The sequence below is a fragment of the Somniosus microcephalus genome, unplaced genomic scaffold (assembly GCF_052327205.1).
Source record: "Somniosus microcephalus isolate GS21.2 unplaced genomic scaffold, FLI_Smic_1.0 unresolved_chr5, whole genome shotgun sequence".
In the NCBI taxonomy this organism is placed as follows: Eukaryota; Metazoa; Chordata; class Chondrichthyes; order Squaliformes; family Somniosidae; genus Somniosus; species Somniosus microcephalus.
In genome coordinates this window covers 14,990,179-15,009,411 of record NW_028225183.1, presented here as the reverse complement: position 1 = coordinate 15,009,411, position 19,233 = coordinate 14,990,179, and the positions used below count along the sequence as shown (strand labels likewise).

The window sequence follows — 19,233 nt, the reverse complement described above, 5'->3', positions numbered from 1 at the left end:
GGATTGGAGCACAGGAGCAGATGGGAGGTGCTGTTCCACTGGTAAGTTTGGAAGGGCGAACGGGGAAGCGGCTGAGAGATGCTGGTTGTGAACATGGCCGCAAGGAGGGCGCAATCGATAGATTGTAACAAATGGAAGGAACAAATAAATAAAAATGGTGGTATCTCTTAGTAGGTGAGACACAACTGATGTGGAGATGTGTGAGTGAATGGCCTCAGGTCAGTTGGTTGACGGAGTTCGTACTGACCAGGTGCTGTGTTCAGGACAGTTATTGACAAGACGCAATGGTACAACTCGTTTCTGCCTGTCAATATCAACTGAAAAGAAATGTTTGCATAGAATGTTTAAGAAGTGACATAGATATTCAGCAAAACTGACCAGCTTGCATACTTTAAATCTTGTTGTTTCGAGATGAAATTTATAAATGCCACAATATCTGTAAAGTTAACCCACTGCCTTAAACCGTTCGCCCCGCTAATTCATAGACACATCTTGGGTCTGGAACTACTGACTGGTGATTGAAATTGGAAAAGAAGGGTAACCAAGGAAATTAAAGTAGGTGATGGCAAACTCTCTTCTGATAATGCAACACACTAGATCAGAAGAACATAAGTGTTCTCAGGGCAACACCAATAAATAAATGTATATTGCAACACACCAATTGTAAATTTCATTCAATATTTATCCCTAAAGCAAGTACAAGAAAAAACAGATTATCTGGTCATTATCACTTTGCTGCTTTAGGGAGCTTGCTGTGTGCAAAAAGCTGCAGCGTTTCCTACAATACAACCACAACTACATTTCAACGTACTTCATTGTAAAGCATTTGGGCCGTGTTCAGGTCGTCGAAGGCGCTCAGGAAATACATGTTTGAGCAGAGCAGGCGAGCATGAGGGGAAACATTGCAAGCGGATAACAAATAAAAGCAGGAGAACCGGTGGCAGAGAGTCAGTGAGATTGGAGCGAACCAGCTTGAGGGAAGAAATAAACAACAGTAGAAAGAAATAAATATAATCATTTCCATAGGGAAATATTTGAGAATTTTGCCAATTGTGGTAATAAACTTCTGTCGAATGACTTCATTATTTGATTTTCCATCAAACGCTCTCACTGAAATGAATTATTCCAGCCGCTTTGAGCATGAAATTTACCATAATATAAGAGGAGAGAATAATAGCGGATAATTGCCCTCCTCATAACACTTTCCTCAGATTAATGGAATTAAAACAACATCTGTTCCTCATCCTGAACAGAGAGAGCAGCTCACCACCTGTTTAGAGAGAATGAATCTTCTCTTAACCTTGTCTTAATGTAACGTTTAATCTCTGGATAGGTTAGCTTGAGAATTTATTCTCGTTATATTGATCGGATTGGAGGACAGGTGCAGGTGGGATGCACTTTGCAACTGTGAATTTCGGGAGCGCTACCGGGGAAGCGGCTGGGAGATGGTGGGTGGGACAGAAGGACTGCCAGCTTTATCCTTCTAATCACCCTTTGTGTTCCAAGTCTTTGCTGAAGTTAGAGCACCTGATGCAACTGCGGGTGAAGAGAAGAATTCTGGCCTCGTCACTCCGAGAACAGAGAAATGGGGAATGGAGAAGGAAGACTTGGAGAACTATTTGGCATTTTCCCTCTAGGAAAAAGTAAACTGAGAGGAGAGCTCAGGAAGGCGTTTAACATAATGGAGCGGTTAAAATCATAGAATATTGCAGCTCAACATGGGTCATTTGGCCTATCGTGCCTATGCCGGCTCTTTGAAAGAGCTGTCCAATTCCATCCCCCACGCCAGCGTTTTTCAAAACATTGCAAATTAGTTCTCTTCTAAAACATGTCCCATTGCCTTTTGATGTTGCATTCGAACCTGACTCCACTACCTTTTTTAGGACAAACGGCATATGAAGCAACACTTTGATTCAGACACTGCACTTCATTTCAGACTGAGGGATGCTTAGAAAATGGTTTACAGAATGGATTATCTACTATGGGCGATTTTCCGTGTGGATTTTCATGGCAAGAACGATGCACTTGGAATATTGGTAAATGGGAAATGGTATATCTAGGTTGCCTAGCAGGAGACTGATCGCTGAAGCGATTGTTCTGATTGGAAGCAGGAAGGCAGCAGCAGTGGATGCTCACCACTGTTCATTTCACGGAATCATAGAATCAATTTTTATACAATAGATCAGTTGGCAAAAATAAAAATCGCTCATATCTCTGGGCAAGCTTGAAACACCAACCTTTCGAATGACAGTTAAAAGCGCTGGCCCATTGTGCCACATATATAGTCGAGCAAATATCTTGCCAGCTGAATTATTCCACAGGAACCCAAGTGATTATGTACCAGAGCGTTCAGACCGGAGGCACCAACTTTGCAGCAAATGAGAAGCTGCATGGGGCCAGTTGACTGTTTCGGTCGTCGTGGCCGAGTGGTTAAGGCTGTAGACAAGTTAAATGCATTGGCGTGTTTGCCCCGCGGAAGTTCGAATCTTGCTAATTCCAGAAATGACAACGTCGTCCCAAGTGACCCGTTTTTACTTAATTTTAACTGCTGCCTTTCGGTTCCTGTGCCGTGACACACTCAAAACTACAATCAAACAACGATTCAAGCAGAAAGTAAAAGAAGAACTTCACCCCGTTATTATATCACTGCATCACGAGAGGCCTAGGCTACAAGAGAAATACTACATTGTTTAATGCTCTTCAAACCGTGAAAGCAATTTTAACCGTCGAAAATATTTATTTTGCAACCCATTGAAGAGAGTGCATGACGTCCGCACAGCCATTTTCCAGTTGATGCTGCTTCGTACTGCGATGCTTATTTAATGAACCAAGCCATACAAACCACAATTCTCAACCCCACTGGCAAAAATCCGTACAGTAGAACAAAAGAAATAGGAGTAGGATCTGGCCACACGGCCCTCGAGCCTTCTCCGCCTTTCAATAAGATCATGGCTGATCCTTTAACTCAACTGAAACTTACCGATCTAGCCACATATAACTTGATTCCAGTAATGTCCAAATACATCTCGGATAGGAAGGCTGAGCACCCATAGCCCTCTGCGGTAGAGAATTCCAAAGATTCACAGCCCTACTTTGAAGAAATGCCTCCTCATCTCAAATGGGCGACACCTGTTCCTGAAACTCTGCCATCAGCCCCTCGAGCCTGCCCCGCCATTCAATAAGGTCATGGCTGATCAGATATTCGACTCAACACCTCTTTCCTGCCTGCTTCCCAAACACCTTGACTCCCCTGCAGCTCAAATATATGACTCCCTCCGCCTTGAATATATTCAATGACTCCGCCTCCACAGCTCTCTGGGGTACAGGATTCCTAAGATTCACGACCCTCTGAGAGAAGAAATTCCTCCTGATCTCCGTTTTAAATGAGCGAACCCTGTACCTGAAACTTTGCCCGCTTGTTCTAGATTCCCCCAGGAGAGGAAACATCCTCCCTGCATCTACCCTGCCAAGGCCCCTCAGAATCATATACAGAAACAAAGACAGACATAGAGAGCGTGCCTCAGTTTCACGTCTTACAGAGTGGTCCGAGGGATAAGGGACTTCGGTTATGTTGAGAGTGTGCAGAACCTGGGATTGTTTTCCTCAGAAGGTTAAGAGGAAATTTAATAGAGGCTTTCAAAATTACAAGGGGTTTTGTTAGAGGAAATAAGGAGAAAAGTTTTCCAGTGGCAGGAGGGAAAGTAACCAGAGGACAACGATTTAAGATAACCGGCTAAAGAACCAATGTGGGGAGAATTGTATTACGCAGCAAGGGCTCAGGCCTAATGAATATCTTACTGCTCAGGATAAGTTATCACGGTCCAGGCACCCTCTCATTCCAGTCTTCCACACGTTGCTAATGTGGCATTTTTCACACTGGCAATGAGTTGATTGATAGCCATGCTGTGATAAAGTAAGATTGTTAGGGAGATGCAGTCGGCAAGAAAATACATGGAAGACGGATAATAACCATGACTGTTCTGACACTGTGAACTACAGTTAACTGTGGGCATGTAAGCATTTAAAGTGTCTAGTACCAAATGGCATTTTCTGCTGAGTTTGAAACAGCAGGCATTTTACAGAAAGCAATGAATTACATTTTATACCACTGTGCCAAGGCATCAGCAGCGGTGTGGAAAGTTTAAAGGTAGATCAGAAGCAAGCATTGCTTCACGGGGGTGCTTTGATTGGTGGCATTTCAAACAGCCCCAAAACACACTGTTTTCTGACCGGGAATCGAACCCAGACCACAATGGTAGAAAACGCCGAATCCTAACCACTAGACCATCAGGGAAGTTGCAAAAAGTATTCTGCCAGCAAACAGAGCAATGCAGACTTTCCTCCTTGCTGCTTTGAAATTCAGATCACTTTCACGCCAGGCAAACTTTGCGTACAAGATGGAATTTTTTGGTGAGATCACATAGTACATGTTCGCGAAAGCACAGCACCAAGGGCAGGTAGGCATCCACTTGAAATCTAATTCCATCTGTGCTTTTCTCATTGACAGAGACACTCAGTCAGAGAGAAGCCGTCAGGCTATTGAATACTCACCACTACAATATTAAGGACAATGTAGAGGAAGTGGTTATGCAGTGCTTGAGACAAAGACTCAAACACACACACAAACAAAGGTGTGTGCCCTCTTTATGTGGATATGTACGAGATATCCATCTGAGTGTCATGGATTCATGGAGGCTTGCAGCACAGTGGGAGGCCATTCGGCCAATCGTGTCAGTGCTGTCTCTTTCAAAGAGCAGTCGTGCTTACTCCAGCTGTTATCTCATTTTCTCTGTGCTCTCAACCATATTCAGTGCCCCACACCAAAGGCAAACAGACGGAGAACACTATATTAACGAGGAATTGGTGCATGAAGTTGTTATGGAGTTCTTCATGTGCCAGTACATCTATTAAAATTAAGTTAGTTCATTTTTTTCTGTTTAACTTTTCCGAGGAGCATTTTAAGGAGCTACCCATAGGTTTAAAAAGGAGGATGTTAAAAATGCTCCCCGTCGGAGATTTGAACACTGGTCTCCCGCGTGACAGGTGGGGATACTCACCAATAAACTAACGAGAAACTGAATAATACCGTGCCTGTCAGAGAGCAAGAATCGACGTGTGATCAGAGGGTCAAAGAGGCAGAAGGGACAGAAATATGAATAAGAACAGAAGAAATAGGAGCAGGCCATCAGCCCCTCGAACCTGCCCCGCCATTCAATAAGGTCATGGCTGATCAGATCTTCGACACAAAGCCTCTTTCCCGCCCGCTCCCCATACCCCTTGACTCCCCTGCAGCTGAAATATGTGACAACTTCCACCTTGAATATACTCAATTACTCTGCCTCCAAAGCTCTCTGGGGTACAGGATTATTAAGATTCAATATCCTCTGAGGGAAGAAACATCCTCATCTCCGTTTTAAATAGGCGGACCGTGTTCCTGAATCTTTGCCCCGTAATTCTAGATTCCCTCAGGAGGGGAAACATCCTCCCTGCATCTACCCTGTCAAGCCCCCTCAGAATCATATGCAGGGACAAAGATAGACATAGAGAGCGAGCCTCAGTATCAAGACTTACAGAGTGGTCTGAGGGATAAGGGACTTCGGTTACGTTGAGAGTGTGCAGAACCTGGGATGGTTTTCCTCAGAAGGTTAAGAGGAAATTTAATAGAGCCTTTCAAAATTACAAGGGGTTTTGTTAGAGGAAATAAGGAGAAACGTTTTCCAGTGACAGGAAGGAAAGTTACCAGAGGACAACGATTTAAGATAACCGGCAAAAGAACTAATATGGGGAGAGTTGTCTTACGCAGCAAGGGCTCAGGCCTAATGAATATCTTACTGCTCAGGATAAGTCATCACGGCCCAGGCGCTCTCTCATTCCAGTCTTGCTCACTTTGCTAATGTGGCATTTTTCACACTGGCAATGAATTGGTGGATAGCCGTGCTGTGATAAGCTAAGTTTGTTAGGGAGATGCAGTCGGCAGGAAAATACATGGAAACAGATAATAACCATGACTGTTCTGTCACTGTGAGCTACAGTTAAATGTGGGCATGTAAACATTTAAAGTATCTAGTTCCAAATGGCATTTTCTGCTGACTTTGAAACAGCAGGCATTTTACAGAAAGCAATGAAATTAATTGTGTACATCGGCAGCAGCAGCGGTGTGGAAAGTTCAAAGGTTGATCAGGAGTAAGCATTGCTTCGCACGGGTGTTTTGATTGGTGGCATTTCAAAACAGCCGCAAAACGCAGTAGTTCTAGATTCCCCCAGGATGGTAAACATCCTCCCTGCATCTACCCTGTCAAGGCCCCTCAGAATGATATACAGAGACAAAGATAGACATAGAGAGCGAGCCTCAGTTTCACGTCTTACAGGGTGGTCCGAGGAGCTATCCATAGGTTTAAAACTGGGGATGTTAAAAATCCTCCCCATCGGGGATTGGACCCCGGTCTCCCACGTGACAGGCGGGGAAACTCACCACTGTTCTAACGAGGAACTGAGTTATGCCGCGCCTGTCAGAGCAAGAATCGACCTGTGAACAGAGGGACAAAGAGGCAGAAGGGACAGAAATAATAATGAGAACAGAAGAAATAGGAGCAGGAGTGGGCCGTCAGCCCCTCGAGCCTTTGATATTATCATTGATATTAGTTACAGTCACTTGAACAAACACATTACATCAGGACCTTTGATTCCGAAGTGAATAATGTGGTGGATAAAATATTAACATCTCAATGACCGCATCTTAATCAGCCGTCTCTCGGGAATAAGGCTGAAAGATCTCATCATACAGGACAGACACAACAATAATGATCGGCTTCCTTTACAGCTTTCATGTAATTACATTGAACAACTTCCCTGCTATCAAATGATTAATACATTTTAACTAAATCTCCGCAGTGTTCGCTGAATCCAGGGACTAAAGCAGACACGTTTCACTTTGTCTCTGCAGTTTCCCAATGCAATTATGATGTTTCAGTTCCTGACACAGGGAAAGTTAAAGGCCATGTTCAAGATTGGAGCCTGGAAATTACTGTGGGTGATTTTAGGGGACGGATACTGAACGTGCCCCATTGACAGTCTTCTCTCCAATATTCTACTGCAGATGTTTACCTGTTTATTCTACATAGTTTATAAAGTACAGCAAAATTAGGACTGTTCCTCCTGCTGACCCTTTTCCTCCTGTTCTTTCCTGGCCAGTCCACCAACCTCCACCTTCAATCAATGTCAACCGCTCCAAATGTATGCTCTCCATTTCTGCCTACCAAAGTCCCGCTCGCCAACCACTCTCGCCCTCAATGACCCGAATTTGCTCTCAATACGCCCAAAGCATTAAATTTAATATACTGATTCTTGGGTATAATTCCATCCATGGCATCATCTTCTTGCCATCTCCACTCTCTCCTCCAAACACGCAGCAAATCTACCCGTGATATGCCCGCACATCTGACACTAGCTTCTTTCGTTGGGACTGTCCTCTCTTGGCCGCAATGTTACCGATCTGTAGGTAACCAGATCATCTCCAGCAATGTCTTCTCTTCCCATTCCAGCACCGTTCACTCTCGAGTCTCTGAACTTTCCAATCTTGCCCCTTTCCTCGCCCTCATTTACATACTGCCCTTCATGAAATCATATATACACATGGGGCCAGCTTCCACATATCTGCTGACAACACCCAGCACCAGCTCTCCACCATCTCCCCACCCTCCACTATCTCTGTGTTATCAGACTGCCACAGTTCTGCATGAGCTGCGATTTGCCCCAATTAAACATGAGGAAGACGGAAGCCATCATATCTGCCCCACCACAACCTCCAAGCCCATGTCACCGATTCCATCCCCCTCGCTGGCTGTTGTCACAGGCTCAGTAAGCTCCTTTGTAACCTGTGACGACTACTTGTCCCTGATCTGGCACTGAACACCTCAATCATGCATTGATCAGCTCCAGTCTCTCAGTTCTCTCCTCCACTCCGTCTCCTCTTCAATCCTCTGTCACTGGCCTCTCTTTTGGTGGGACTTCCCTTGCTTGTTTTCACGTTTAACTATTTGATTGGAGCAGGAGGATCTCCAGCAATTGCTTCTCTCCCTCCCCACCGCCCCATTACCTTTGATGCCTCCCAAGGATCTATCCAGGCTCTCTCCACTTCCTCATTAACATGCTTCCCATTGGTGTCTAAATCAGATATGTGAGCTGCTTTTACACGTACGCTGATGACACCAGTTTTAACTCGCCATCTCCATCAATCATGGAATTATAGAATAGTACATCGCAGATGGAGGCCATTCACCCAAATGAATCTGTGCCCGCTCTTTTGAAGAGCAATCCACTTAGTCCCACACTCCCACTCTTTCCCCATAGCAAATCATTTTATCCACTTCAACTATTGTCCAATGACGATTCAAAGGCTAGTATTGAATCTCTAACCAACACCCTATCAGGCAGTGAATTTCAAATTATAGACACTCGTTCCATTTTTCCTCAACTCGCATCTGTTTCTTTTGCCAAACAAATTAAATCTGTGCTTTCTCGTTATAGGCACGTCAGCCATTGGAAACTGTTTAGCTTTATTTAATATATCTTAAAGCCTTCACGATTTAAAACACCTCTACCATATCTCCACTTAGCCTTCTCTGCTGTCAGAAGAGTAGCCCCAGTTTCTCCATACTTCCACCTATATCCAATCCCTCATCCCTGGGACCATTCTGGTAAATCTCATCTGCAACAAAATAGATGAACTAAGAGTGCAGATAGAACGTAAGAGGTGTGATTTAATAGACATTAGGGAGACATGGTTGCAATGTGGCCGCGGTTGTGAAATAAATATTCCAGGACACTTAAAGTTAGAAGAGATGGGCAAAATGGCAAAGGTGGAGTGGTAGACCTAATAATAACGGATGTGATAAAGACAGTAGAGAGAAAGGGTCTTATCTCCGAAAATCAAGAAGTTGCTTCAGTTTGGGTGGAGCTAAGAAAGAGCAAGGGCAGAAAATATTTTTGGGAATTGTTTATCGGCCTCCAAACATTAGTTGTAATGTAGGGCAGAGTATAAATCAGGAAATTAGAGCCGCATGTAACAAAGGTAATAGAGTAATCATGAGGGAATTTATTCTACGTAGAGACTGTACAAACCAAATATGCTGCAATAGTGTGGAGGGCGAATTCGTGGAATGTATACACGATACTGTTTGACTCATCTACTTGAACTTTTTGATGAATTAACAAGGATGATTGATGAAGGGATTGCAATGGACGTTGTCTACATGGATTTTCGGAAGGCGATTGACAATGTGCCACATAGAAGGCTGCTTAACAAAATTGAGGCTCGCGGAATAGGTGGGTCAGTGACAGCTTGGATAATGAATTGGCTTCAGAACAGAAAACAGCGAGTTGTAGAAAATGGCTGGTATTCAGACGAGAGGATGGTAGACAGTGCTGCTCCCCAAGGGTATGTGTTGGGGCCACTGCTTCTGTCATATATATATATAAAAGTCCTAGATATTTGAGTTCAGAGTAGAATTTCGAAATTTGCCGATGACTCCAAAAGTTGTGGGCGTGGCAAACAGTGAAGATGATACCGATCGACTGCAACAGGACATAGATAGGCTAGCAGACTGGACAGAAAAGTGACAGATGAAATTTAATATGGAAAAGTGTGAGGTGTTGCCTTTTGCCAGTAGGAACAGTGTAGTGGCAATATACACATAATGGAACAGTTTTAAAGAGTGTGCAGGGACAGAGAGGCCCGGGAGTCAATGTGGATAGGTTCCTGAAGTTGGCAGGCCATATTGAGAGAGTGGTTAGCAAAGCATATGGTATCTTGGTCGTCCTAAATAGAGCTATTGAGTACAAAATTAGAGAAATTATGCTAAACATTTATAAAGCGCTGGCTAGGGCACAACTGGAGTATTGCGCCAGTTCTAGTCAACAAATGTTCGGAAGGATGTGAAGGTGCTTGAGATGTTGCAGAGGAGATTCACCAAGATGTTTCTGGGGTTCGGGGCATCGTATCTGCAAGGACCGGTTGGAGAAGCTCCATTTATTAAATGTTATTCATATTTAGGATTTGTTTTCATTAGAGCAAAGGAGCTTGAGGGGTGATTTGATAAAGGTGTAAAACATAATGACGGGGTTGGATAGGCTAGAAAGAAAAAGGCTGTCCCCACTAGTTGATGGTACGAGAAAAAGGGGCCACAGATTTAAGGTTTTGGGCAAGAGTTATAGGGGGGATGTGAGGAAAAAATTTTAAGCAGCGAGTGGTGAGAACCTGGAACTGGCTGCGAGCGGAAGTGGTGGAAGAGATGACACTTAATGCTTTCAAGGGGGGACTGGATAGGCACTTGAGGGAAATAAACTTGCAGCGCTACGGGGATAGAGCAGAGGAGTGGAGCTGACTGGATTGCTCTGCAGTTATCCGGCATGGATTCGATGAGCCAAATGGCCTTCTTATGCGCCGTTATGACTCTATGGTATTCTAGATCACGATGTTGAGAAACCAACTAGGAAACAGGATATTTTAGTTCTAGTATTGTTCAATGAGAAAGGGTTAATTAATAACTTTGTTGTAAAGGGGCCTTTAGGGAAGAATGACCATAATATGATAAAATTTTATATTGAGATTTAATGTGATTTTGCTAAATCCGAAACTAGGTTCTTATATCTAAACAACGCCAACTATATATATATGAGAGGCTAGTTGGCTACGGTAGTTTGGGAAACTACATTAAAAGGTGTGAAGGCAGATAAGCAATGGCTCGCATTTAAAGACTTAATACCAGTTTACAGCAAATATGCATTTTATTACGGCACAAAAACCACGCAGGAAATGTGGTCCCACCGTGGCTAACAAGAGAAGATAAAGATAGTATTAGATCAAAGGAAGAGGCTTATAATGTTAGCAAGAAGAGTCGTACACCTACGGATTGGGTGGATTTTAGAAATCAGCAAAGGATGACCAAGACATTGTTAAAAAAAAGGGAAAACAGAGCATGAGTGTAAATGAGCAAGATACATAAAAAACGGCGCTAAATGCTTATATTGGTATGTAAAAAGGAACAAATTGGTGAAAGTAAACGTGGGTCCCGTACATGGCTGAAATAGGAAAAATGATCATGAGGAACAAGGAAATGGCAGAGAAATTAAAGAAATGCTTTGTATTGAAGGAAGAAGACGCAAAAAACTTCCCGGAAATAGTGGAGAACCAAGGCTCTGGCGAGATGAGAAACTAAAAGAAAGCCGTATTTGTAAAAAAATAGTACTGGAGAAATTAATGGGACTGAATACCGCTAAATTACCTGCACCTGATGGCCTACATCCTAGGGTTGTGAAAAAGGTGATGATAGAGAGGCTGGATGCAGTGGTTGCCTTTGTCAAGAATTCCATAGATTTTGGAAGGGTTCCTTCAGGTTGGAAGTTAATAAATATGACCCCACTATTTAAGAAAGGAGGGAGAGAGAAAACGGGAAATTAAAGAACAGTTAGATTGACATCACTAGTAGGGAAAATACGAGAATCTATTATTAAGGACGTGGTAAAATAGCACTTACAAAATAATGATAGGATTGGGAAGAGTCAACAGTGGTTTATGAAAGGGAAATCGCGTTTTATCAATCTGTTACAGATTTTTCAGGTTGTAACTACCAGTGGATGTGGTATTTGGATTTTCAGAAGGCATTGGCATAGTGGTTAGCACTGTTGCCTCACAGCGCCAGGGACCCGGGTTCGAATCCGGCCTCGGGTGACTGTCTGTGTGGAGTTTGCACATTTTCCCCGTGTTTGCATGGGTTTCCTCCGGGTGCTCCGGTTTCCTCCCACAGTCCAAAGATGTGCGGGTTAGGTTGATTGGCTATGATAAATTGACCCTTAGTGTTAGGGGGATTAAATACATGGGGTTACGGGGATAGGGTGGGATATGTGTTGGTGTAGGGGTTACGGGGATCGGGTGGGATATGTGTCGGTGCAGGCTCGATGGGCCGAAATGGCCTCTATCTGCATTGTGGGGTTTCTGTGATTCTGTGATTTGATAAGGTGCCACACGAGAGGTTATGGAACAAAATTAGGGCTTATTGGATTGGGGATAATATACGAGCATGGATTGTGGATTGAGGATTGGATAACAGGGAGAAAACAGAAAGCAGGAATAAACGGGTCATGATTGTGTTGGCAGGCTATAAATGGTGGGGTACCGCAAGAATCAGTGCTTGAGCCTCTGCTATTCACAATCTATATCAATGATTTGGAGAAGGAGAACAAATGTAATATATGTAAGATTACTGAGGACATAAAGCTGGGTGGCAATGTAAGGTGTGAAGAGGATGTAAGGAGGCTTCAGGGCATATAGACGGGCTATGGGAGTGAGAATCAACATGGCATGTGGAATATAACGTGGAGAAATGTGAAGTTATCAACATTGGTAGAAAAAATAGAAAAGCAGAGTATTTTTTAAATTGTGAGTGATTGGAAAATGTTGGTGTTCCGAGGAGCCTTGGTGTCCTTGTACACGAATCACTGAAAGTTATCATGCAGGTAGAGCAAGGAATTAGGAGAGCAAATGGTATGTTGGCCTTTATTACAAGGGAATTTGAGTGCAACTGTAAAGACGTCTTTCTGCAATTATATAGGACCCTGTTGAGCCCACACCTGGAGTATTTGGGTACAGTTTTGGTCAGCTTACCTAAGGAAGGATATACTTTCCATAGAGATAGTGCAACGAAGGTTCACCAGACTGGTTCCTTTGATTAGGGGATTGCCCTATGAGGAGGAATTGAGCAGACTAGGCTTATATTCTCAAGAGTTCAGAAGAATGAGAGGTGATCTCATTGAATCATGCCAAATTCTTATAGGGCTTGACAGGGTAGAATAAGGGAGGCTTTTTCCCTGACTGGTAAGGCTAGAACCAGGGTTCACAGTCTCAGAATACGGGGTTGACAATTTAGGACTGAGATGAGGAGAAAACTCTTCACTCAGAGGGAGGGGAATCATTGAAATTCTCTACCCCAGAAGGCTGTGGAGGCTCAGTCGTTGAAGTTATTCAAGACAGAAATCGATAGATTTTTGAATATTAAGGGAATCAAGGGATATGGGGACAATGGATTAAAGTGGAGATGAGGTAGAATTTAGCCATGAACATATTGAATGGCGGAGCAGGTACAAAGGGCTAAATTGTCTACTCCTGCTCCTATTTCTTGTGTTATTATGGTTCTGAGCCGGATCGTCAAATTCGTGCTGGAGGCTCCGGTAAACTCATTCACCTCCACCCACCAGCACACCACCCCCAACACAACCACGACCCTATCCCACCGCAACTGGTGCTCCAATGTTGGCTGGGTCGCTGAGGTGGGAGGGGGGAGATGGCTGGTACGATACTTGGGGTGGGGGAAGAAACATAGAAACATAGAAGATAGAAGCAGGAGTAGGCCATTCGGCCCCTCGAGCCTGCTCCACCATTTAATGAGATCATGGCGAATCATTAAAATTCAGTAGCCTGTCCCTGCATTCTCCTCATCTCCCTTGGTCCCTTTAGGCTTAAGAAATATATTTAACTCCTTCTTGAATATGTTTAATGAATTGGCCTCAACTGCCTTCTGTGGTAGAGAATTCCACAGGTTCACCACTATCTGGGTGAAGAAATTCCTCCTCATCTCTGACCAAAATGGCTTACCCCTTATCTTTAGACTCTGAGCCCTGTTTCTGGACTCCCCCGCCATCGGGACCATCCTTCCTGTATCTATTCTGTATGATCATGTTAGAATTTTAGAAGTTTCAATGAGATCCCCTCTCATTCTTCTAAACTCCAGCGAATATATGCCTAATCGACCCAATCTCTCTTCATACGTCATTACTGCCATCCCAGGTATCAGTCTGGTGAATCTTCGCTGCACTCCCTCCATGGCAAGAACATCCTTCCTCAGATAAGGCGACCAAAACTGCACACAATACTAAAGGTGTGCTCTCACCAAGGCCCTGTAGAATTGCAGCAAGTCATCGTTGCTCCTGTACTCAAACTCTGTCGCTACGAAGGCCAACATACCATTTGCCTTCTCAAACGAATGCTGCACCTGCATGCATACCTTCAGCGACTGGTGCACAAGGACACCCAGGTCTCGTTGCACTTCCCCTTCTACCAATCTATTGCCGTTCAGATAATAAACTGCCTTCCTGTTTTTGCCACGAAATTGGATACCCTCGCATTTATTAACATTAATCTGCATCTGCCATGCATCTGCCAATCACCCAACCTGTCCAAATCATACTGGAGTTTATCTGCATCCACCTAACAGCACACGCGCCCGCCCTGCTTTGTGTCGTCTGCACACGTGTACATATTACATCAAGTTCCCTCGTCTAGATCATTAATATATATCGTGAATAGCTGGGGTCCTAGCACCGATCCCTGCGGTACCCCACTAGTCACTTGCTGCCACTTGGAAAAAGACCCATTTATTCCAACTCTTTGCTTCCTGTCTGCCAACCAGTTCTCTATCCAAGTCAGTACCTTACCCCCAATCCCATGTTCTTTAACTTACATGCTAATCTCTTAGGCGGGACCTTATCGATATCCTTCTGAAAGTCCAAATACACCACATCCACTGGTTCTCCCTTATCTATTCTACCAGTTACATCCTCCATAAATTTCAGTAGACTATTCAAGCATGATTTACCTTTTGTAAATCCATGTTGACTTTGTTCGATCCTGTCACTGTTTTCCAAATGCTCTTTGATTACATCCTTTATAATGGACTGTAGCATTTTCCTCATTACCGATGTCAGGCTTACCGGTCTATAATTCCACGTTTTCTCTCTACCACCTTTTATGAATAGGGAAGTGACATTAACTACCCTCCAATCCATGGGAGCTGTTCCAGAGTCTATAGAATTTTGTAAGATGACCAGCAATGCATTTACTATCTCTAGGGCCAATTTTGTAAGTACTCTAGGATGTAGATTATCAGGCCCTGGGGATTTATCGGCCTTCAGTCCCGTCAGTTTCCCTACAACATTTTCCTACAAATACTATTTCATAAGTTTCGCCCTCTCTTTAGACCATATGTTCCCCGAAATCTCTGGGAAGTTATTTGTGTCCTCCTTATTGAAGACATATCCAAAGTATGTATTTAATTGATCTGCAATTTCTTTGTTCCCCATTAGTAATTCCCCTGATTCTGGCGGCAATGGACCTATGTTTTTCTTCACCAATGCTTTTCTCTTCACATATCTATAGAAGCTTTGACATTCACGTTGTATGTTCCCTGTAAGCTTACTTTCATACTCTAATATCCCCCTCTTAATTAATCCCTTTCTCCTCCTTTGCTGAATGCTAAACTGCTCCCTATCCTCAGGGTTGCTGCTTTTTCTGGCCAATTTATATGTGCTCTCCTTGGATCTTATGCTATCCCTAATTTCCCTTCTTAGCCACGGTTGAGGCACTTTTTTGTTTTGTTTGCATGCCAAACAGGGATGAACAAATACCCGGTAAATCATCCATGCGATCTTTAAAGGTTTGCCATTGCCTATCCACCGTCAACCCTTTCAGCAAAGTTCCCCAATCCATCCTACCCAACTCATGCCTCATACAACCGTAGTTACCTTTATTTAAATTCAGAACCCTAGTCTCTGAGTTAAATACTTGACTCTCCATCTTAATTAAGAATTCTATCAAATTATGATCTCTCCGCCCCAAGGGGCCTCGCACAACATGATTGCTAATTAATCCTTTCTCATTACATAATACCCAGTCTAAGATGGCCTGATCTCCAGTTGGTTCCTCGACATATTGGTCCAGAATACCATCCCGTATGCACGCCAGGATTTCCTCCTCCACAATATTGTTACTAATTTGGATAGCCCAAATTAATTGTAGATTAAAGTCACCCATGATAACTGCTGTGTCCTTATGCACGCATCTCTAGTTTCCCATTTAATGCCATCACCAACCTCAGCATTAATGTTTGAGTGTCTGTATACAACTCTCACTAACGATTTCTGCCCCATGGTATTTCGCAGCTCTACCAATACAGATTCCACATCATCAGAGCTAATATCCTCCCTTACTATTGTGTTAATCTCCTCTTTAACCAGCAATGCTACCCCACCTCCTTTTCCTTTTTGCCTGTCTTTCCTGAATATTGAATACCTCTGGATGTTTAGTTCCAAGCCTTGGTCACCCTGGAGCCATGTTTCCGTACTCCCAAACATATAATAACCATTTACATCTATTTGCACAGCTAATTCATCCACCTTATTATGAATTCTCCTTGCATTAAGACACAAAGCCTTCAGGCTTGTTTTTTAACACTCTTAGACCTTTTAGAGTTATTATTTACCGTGGCCATGCTTGAGTTAAACCCTTGAATTCTCTGACTGCCCCCTTTGCTTTTCTCCTTCCTGTCCTTTGCTTCTATCCTTGTTTCCCTTTCCTCTGTCTCCCTGCACATGTTCCCAAACCCTTGCCATTTTAGTTTAAACCCTCCCCAACAGCAGTAGCAAACACTCCCCCTATGACATCGGTCACGGTCCTGTTCAGGTGCAAACCGTCCAGTTTGCAATGTTCACACCTCCCCCAGAACCGATTCCAATGCCCGAGGAATTTGAAAACCTCTAGCCAAGTATTCATCTGAAATATCCTTCTTTTTCTCCTCTCACTAGCACGTGCCACTGGTAGCAATCCTGCGGTTACAACCTTTGAGTTACTATTTTTTAATTTACCTCCTAACACCCTATATTCAGCTTTTAGGACCTCATCCCGGTTTTTTTCCTAAATCGTTGGTACCAATATGCCCCACGACAACTTGCTGTTCACCCTCCACCTCCAGCATGCTATGCAGCTGCTCAGAGACATCCTTGACCCTTGCACCAGGGAGGCAACACACCATCCTGGAGTCTCGTTTGCAGCCGCAGAAAAGCCTACCTATTCCCCTTACAATAGAATCCCCTATCACTATAGCTCTCCCGCTCTTCTTCCTCCCGTCCACTGCTGCCTTCCCCCGATAGGCCATCTCCCTCAATAATATCCAAAGCGATATATCTGTTTGAGAGATGGATGTCCACAGGGGACCCCTGCACTACGTGCCTGCGCCTAAAGCTCTGCCTGGCGGTCACCCATTCCCTTGCTGCCTGTGCAGCCTTTACCTGTTTTGTAACCAACTGATTAAACGTGATTTCCATGACGTCCTCAGCGTTACTCCAGTATGTATCCATTCGCAGCTCCAGCGCCGCACTGCAGTCTGCCAGTAGCTGCAGCTGATTGCACTTCCCGCACACATGGTCGTCAGGGACACAGGAAGTGTCCCTGATTACCCACATAAGGTAGGAGGAGCATGCCACGGTGCCCAGCTGTGCTGTCATGACTTATCCTACAATTAATTTAAATTAACGTAAATCAAATCAATACCACCAATTACACTGCAATTAAATGATATACTCAAGGGACCTTGGTTACCAGCACTCACCGATAAACAAGAGAGACCTTAGAAACTATAACCACAAAAATAATGACCTAAACGTTATAAATGATTAACCTTCACTGTCAAACTATACAGTCGTATAAATGCTCACTTGGCCTTACTCGCCCAACCAGCTGCTTCCCCTTGCCCACGTCACTTTTGGAATCGTGGCGTGGCTCTGGAACGCAACCGCCGGTCTGTGAGATAGACATAGACATAGAGATAGGAACAGGAGTAGGCCATTCGGCGTTTCGAGCCTGCTCTGCCATTCAATGAGATCATGGCTGACTTTGAGAAAAGCCCATGAAAGTTAGTTTAAAAACTCACTACTCTCCTGCTGCTCCCGAAACCGGCGTCAGCCTACAGGGTGAAATGTTAGGAGAAACAAAGGTGCAGCAAGGGAGCTCCTCCTTCCACTCCTCACCTAACCCTGACTCACCCAAATCATAGCCCTCTGTTGAAGCCGCACTCAGTGCAAAATCGCGCTTCAAAGCCTGTTTTATAAGCCTTAATCAAGGGAGACTTGCTGAGAGTTGTTGAGCCCAGCTACAAGAGAAGCAGCTTAATCCAGTTTCCCTAATTAGCTGCCTTCAGCTGCTCTGAATTGTAAACCTTGTATATCCCATTATTACCCTGCTTAAAGCAGAGAAATTTAGACCTGCCTGACTCACCCAAATCACAACCCTCTGTTGGTGGTGAGAAGGGGCGGACTATTCCTGGGCAGGGTGGGAGAAAGGTCCACCTTTCCTGCGTCGAGACGGGGGAAGACAGGTCGGATCATTCCTGCAGTAGGTGGGGAGAAGGGTTTTGTGATACATGGGAGATGGGGGAGAAGGGTTGGTCTGCAAGTTGGGGCTCAGCGGGCGGTTGGAATCAGGGAGCTACTGATTGGGGGCTGGGGCTGGTGATGTTTAAAACAAAGCGCTTGATATTGGAACTTCATCCTTTAAACGGACCCCTGACAGTGAGACTTCCCTTTGAAAAGTGACACTGACAGTGAGGCTGTTCCCATTAAAAAGGGCACCTGAGGTACGAAATGCAACGTTTGCCCATTTGCAGAGCGTGCTGTGCGAGACCAGTTGCATCCTGAACCTGGCACTGGAAATACAGATCCCCTGGGAATCCGTTCTGGGGGCCTGCTTCCAGTACCAGAGGCGGGTTGCACAGTTAATATGGAAATTACTAAAGTAGCGATGCTCAACCCTTTATAAATCACTGCTTTTGCCTCAGCTGGAGTTTTGTTCCAATTCTGTTGCCGCACACTTTAGGAATGATGTCAAAGCTTTGGAGAGGGTGCAGAGGAGATTTACTAGATTGGTGCAAGGAATGAGGGACTTTAGTAAGTGAAGAGACTGGAAAAGCGGCGATTGGTCTCATTAGAGCAGCGAAGGTTAAGGGGAGGTTGACCAGAATGGTGCCAGGGATGAGGGACTTCAGTGATGTGGAGAGACTGGAGAAGCTGGGTTTGCTCTCATTAAAGCAGAGAAGGTTAAGGGGGAGCTTGACCAGAATGGTCCAAGGGATGAGGGACTTCAGTGATGTGGAGAGTCTGGAGAAGCTGGTATTGTTCTCCTTAGAGCAGAAAAGGTTATGGAGAGATTTAACAGAATGGTACCAGGGGTGAGGGACTTCAGTGATGTGGAGAGACTGGAAAAGCTGGGGTTGCTCTCATTAGAGCAGAGAAGGTTATGGGGAGAATGACCAAAATGGTACAAGGGATGATGGACTTCAGTGATGTGGAGAGACTGGAGAAGCTGGGGTTGTTCTCCTTAGAGCGGAGAAGGTTAATTGGAGATTCACCAGA

The 19,233-nt window shown here is 44.3% G+C and overlaps 1 protein-coding gene across 1 annotated transcript in view; it reads left to right on the top strand.

Annotated features, from left to right (window-relative positions):
- LOC147087604 (Fc receptor-like protein 5) overlaps positions 1–18,620 on the top strand; it is a 43,188-nt gene extending 24,568 nt beyond the window's left edge. The window contains exon 6 of the mRNA XM_085977765.1: positions 18,489–18,620. Coding sequence (XP_085833891.1) covers positions 18,489–18,620 — 132 coding nt within the window. The remainder of the gene's footprint in view (positions 1–18,488) is intronic.
- Positions 18,621–19,233: the final 613 nt, after the last annotated feature.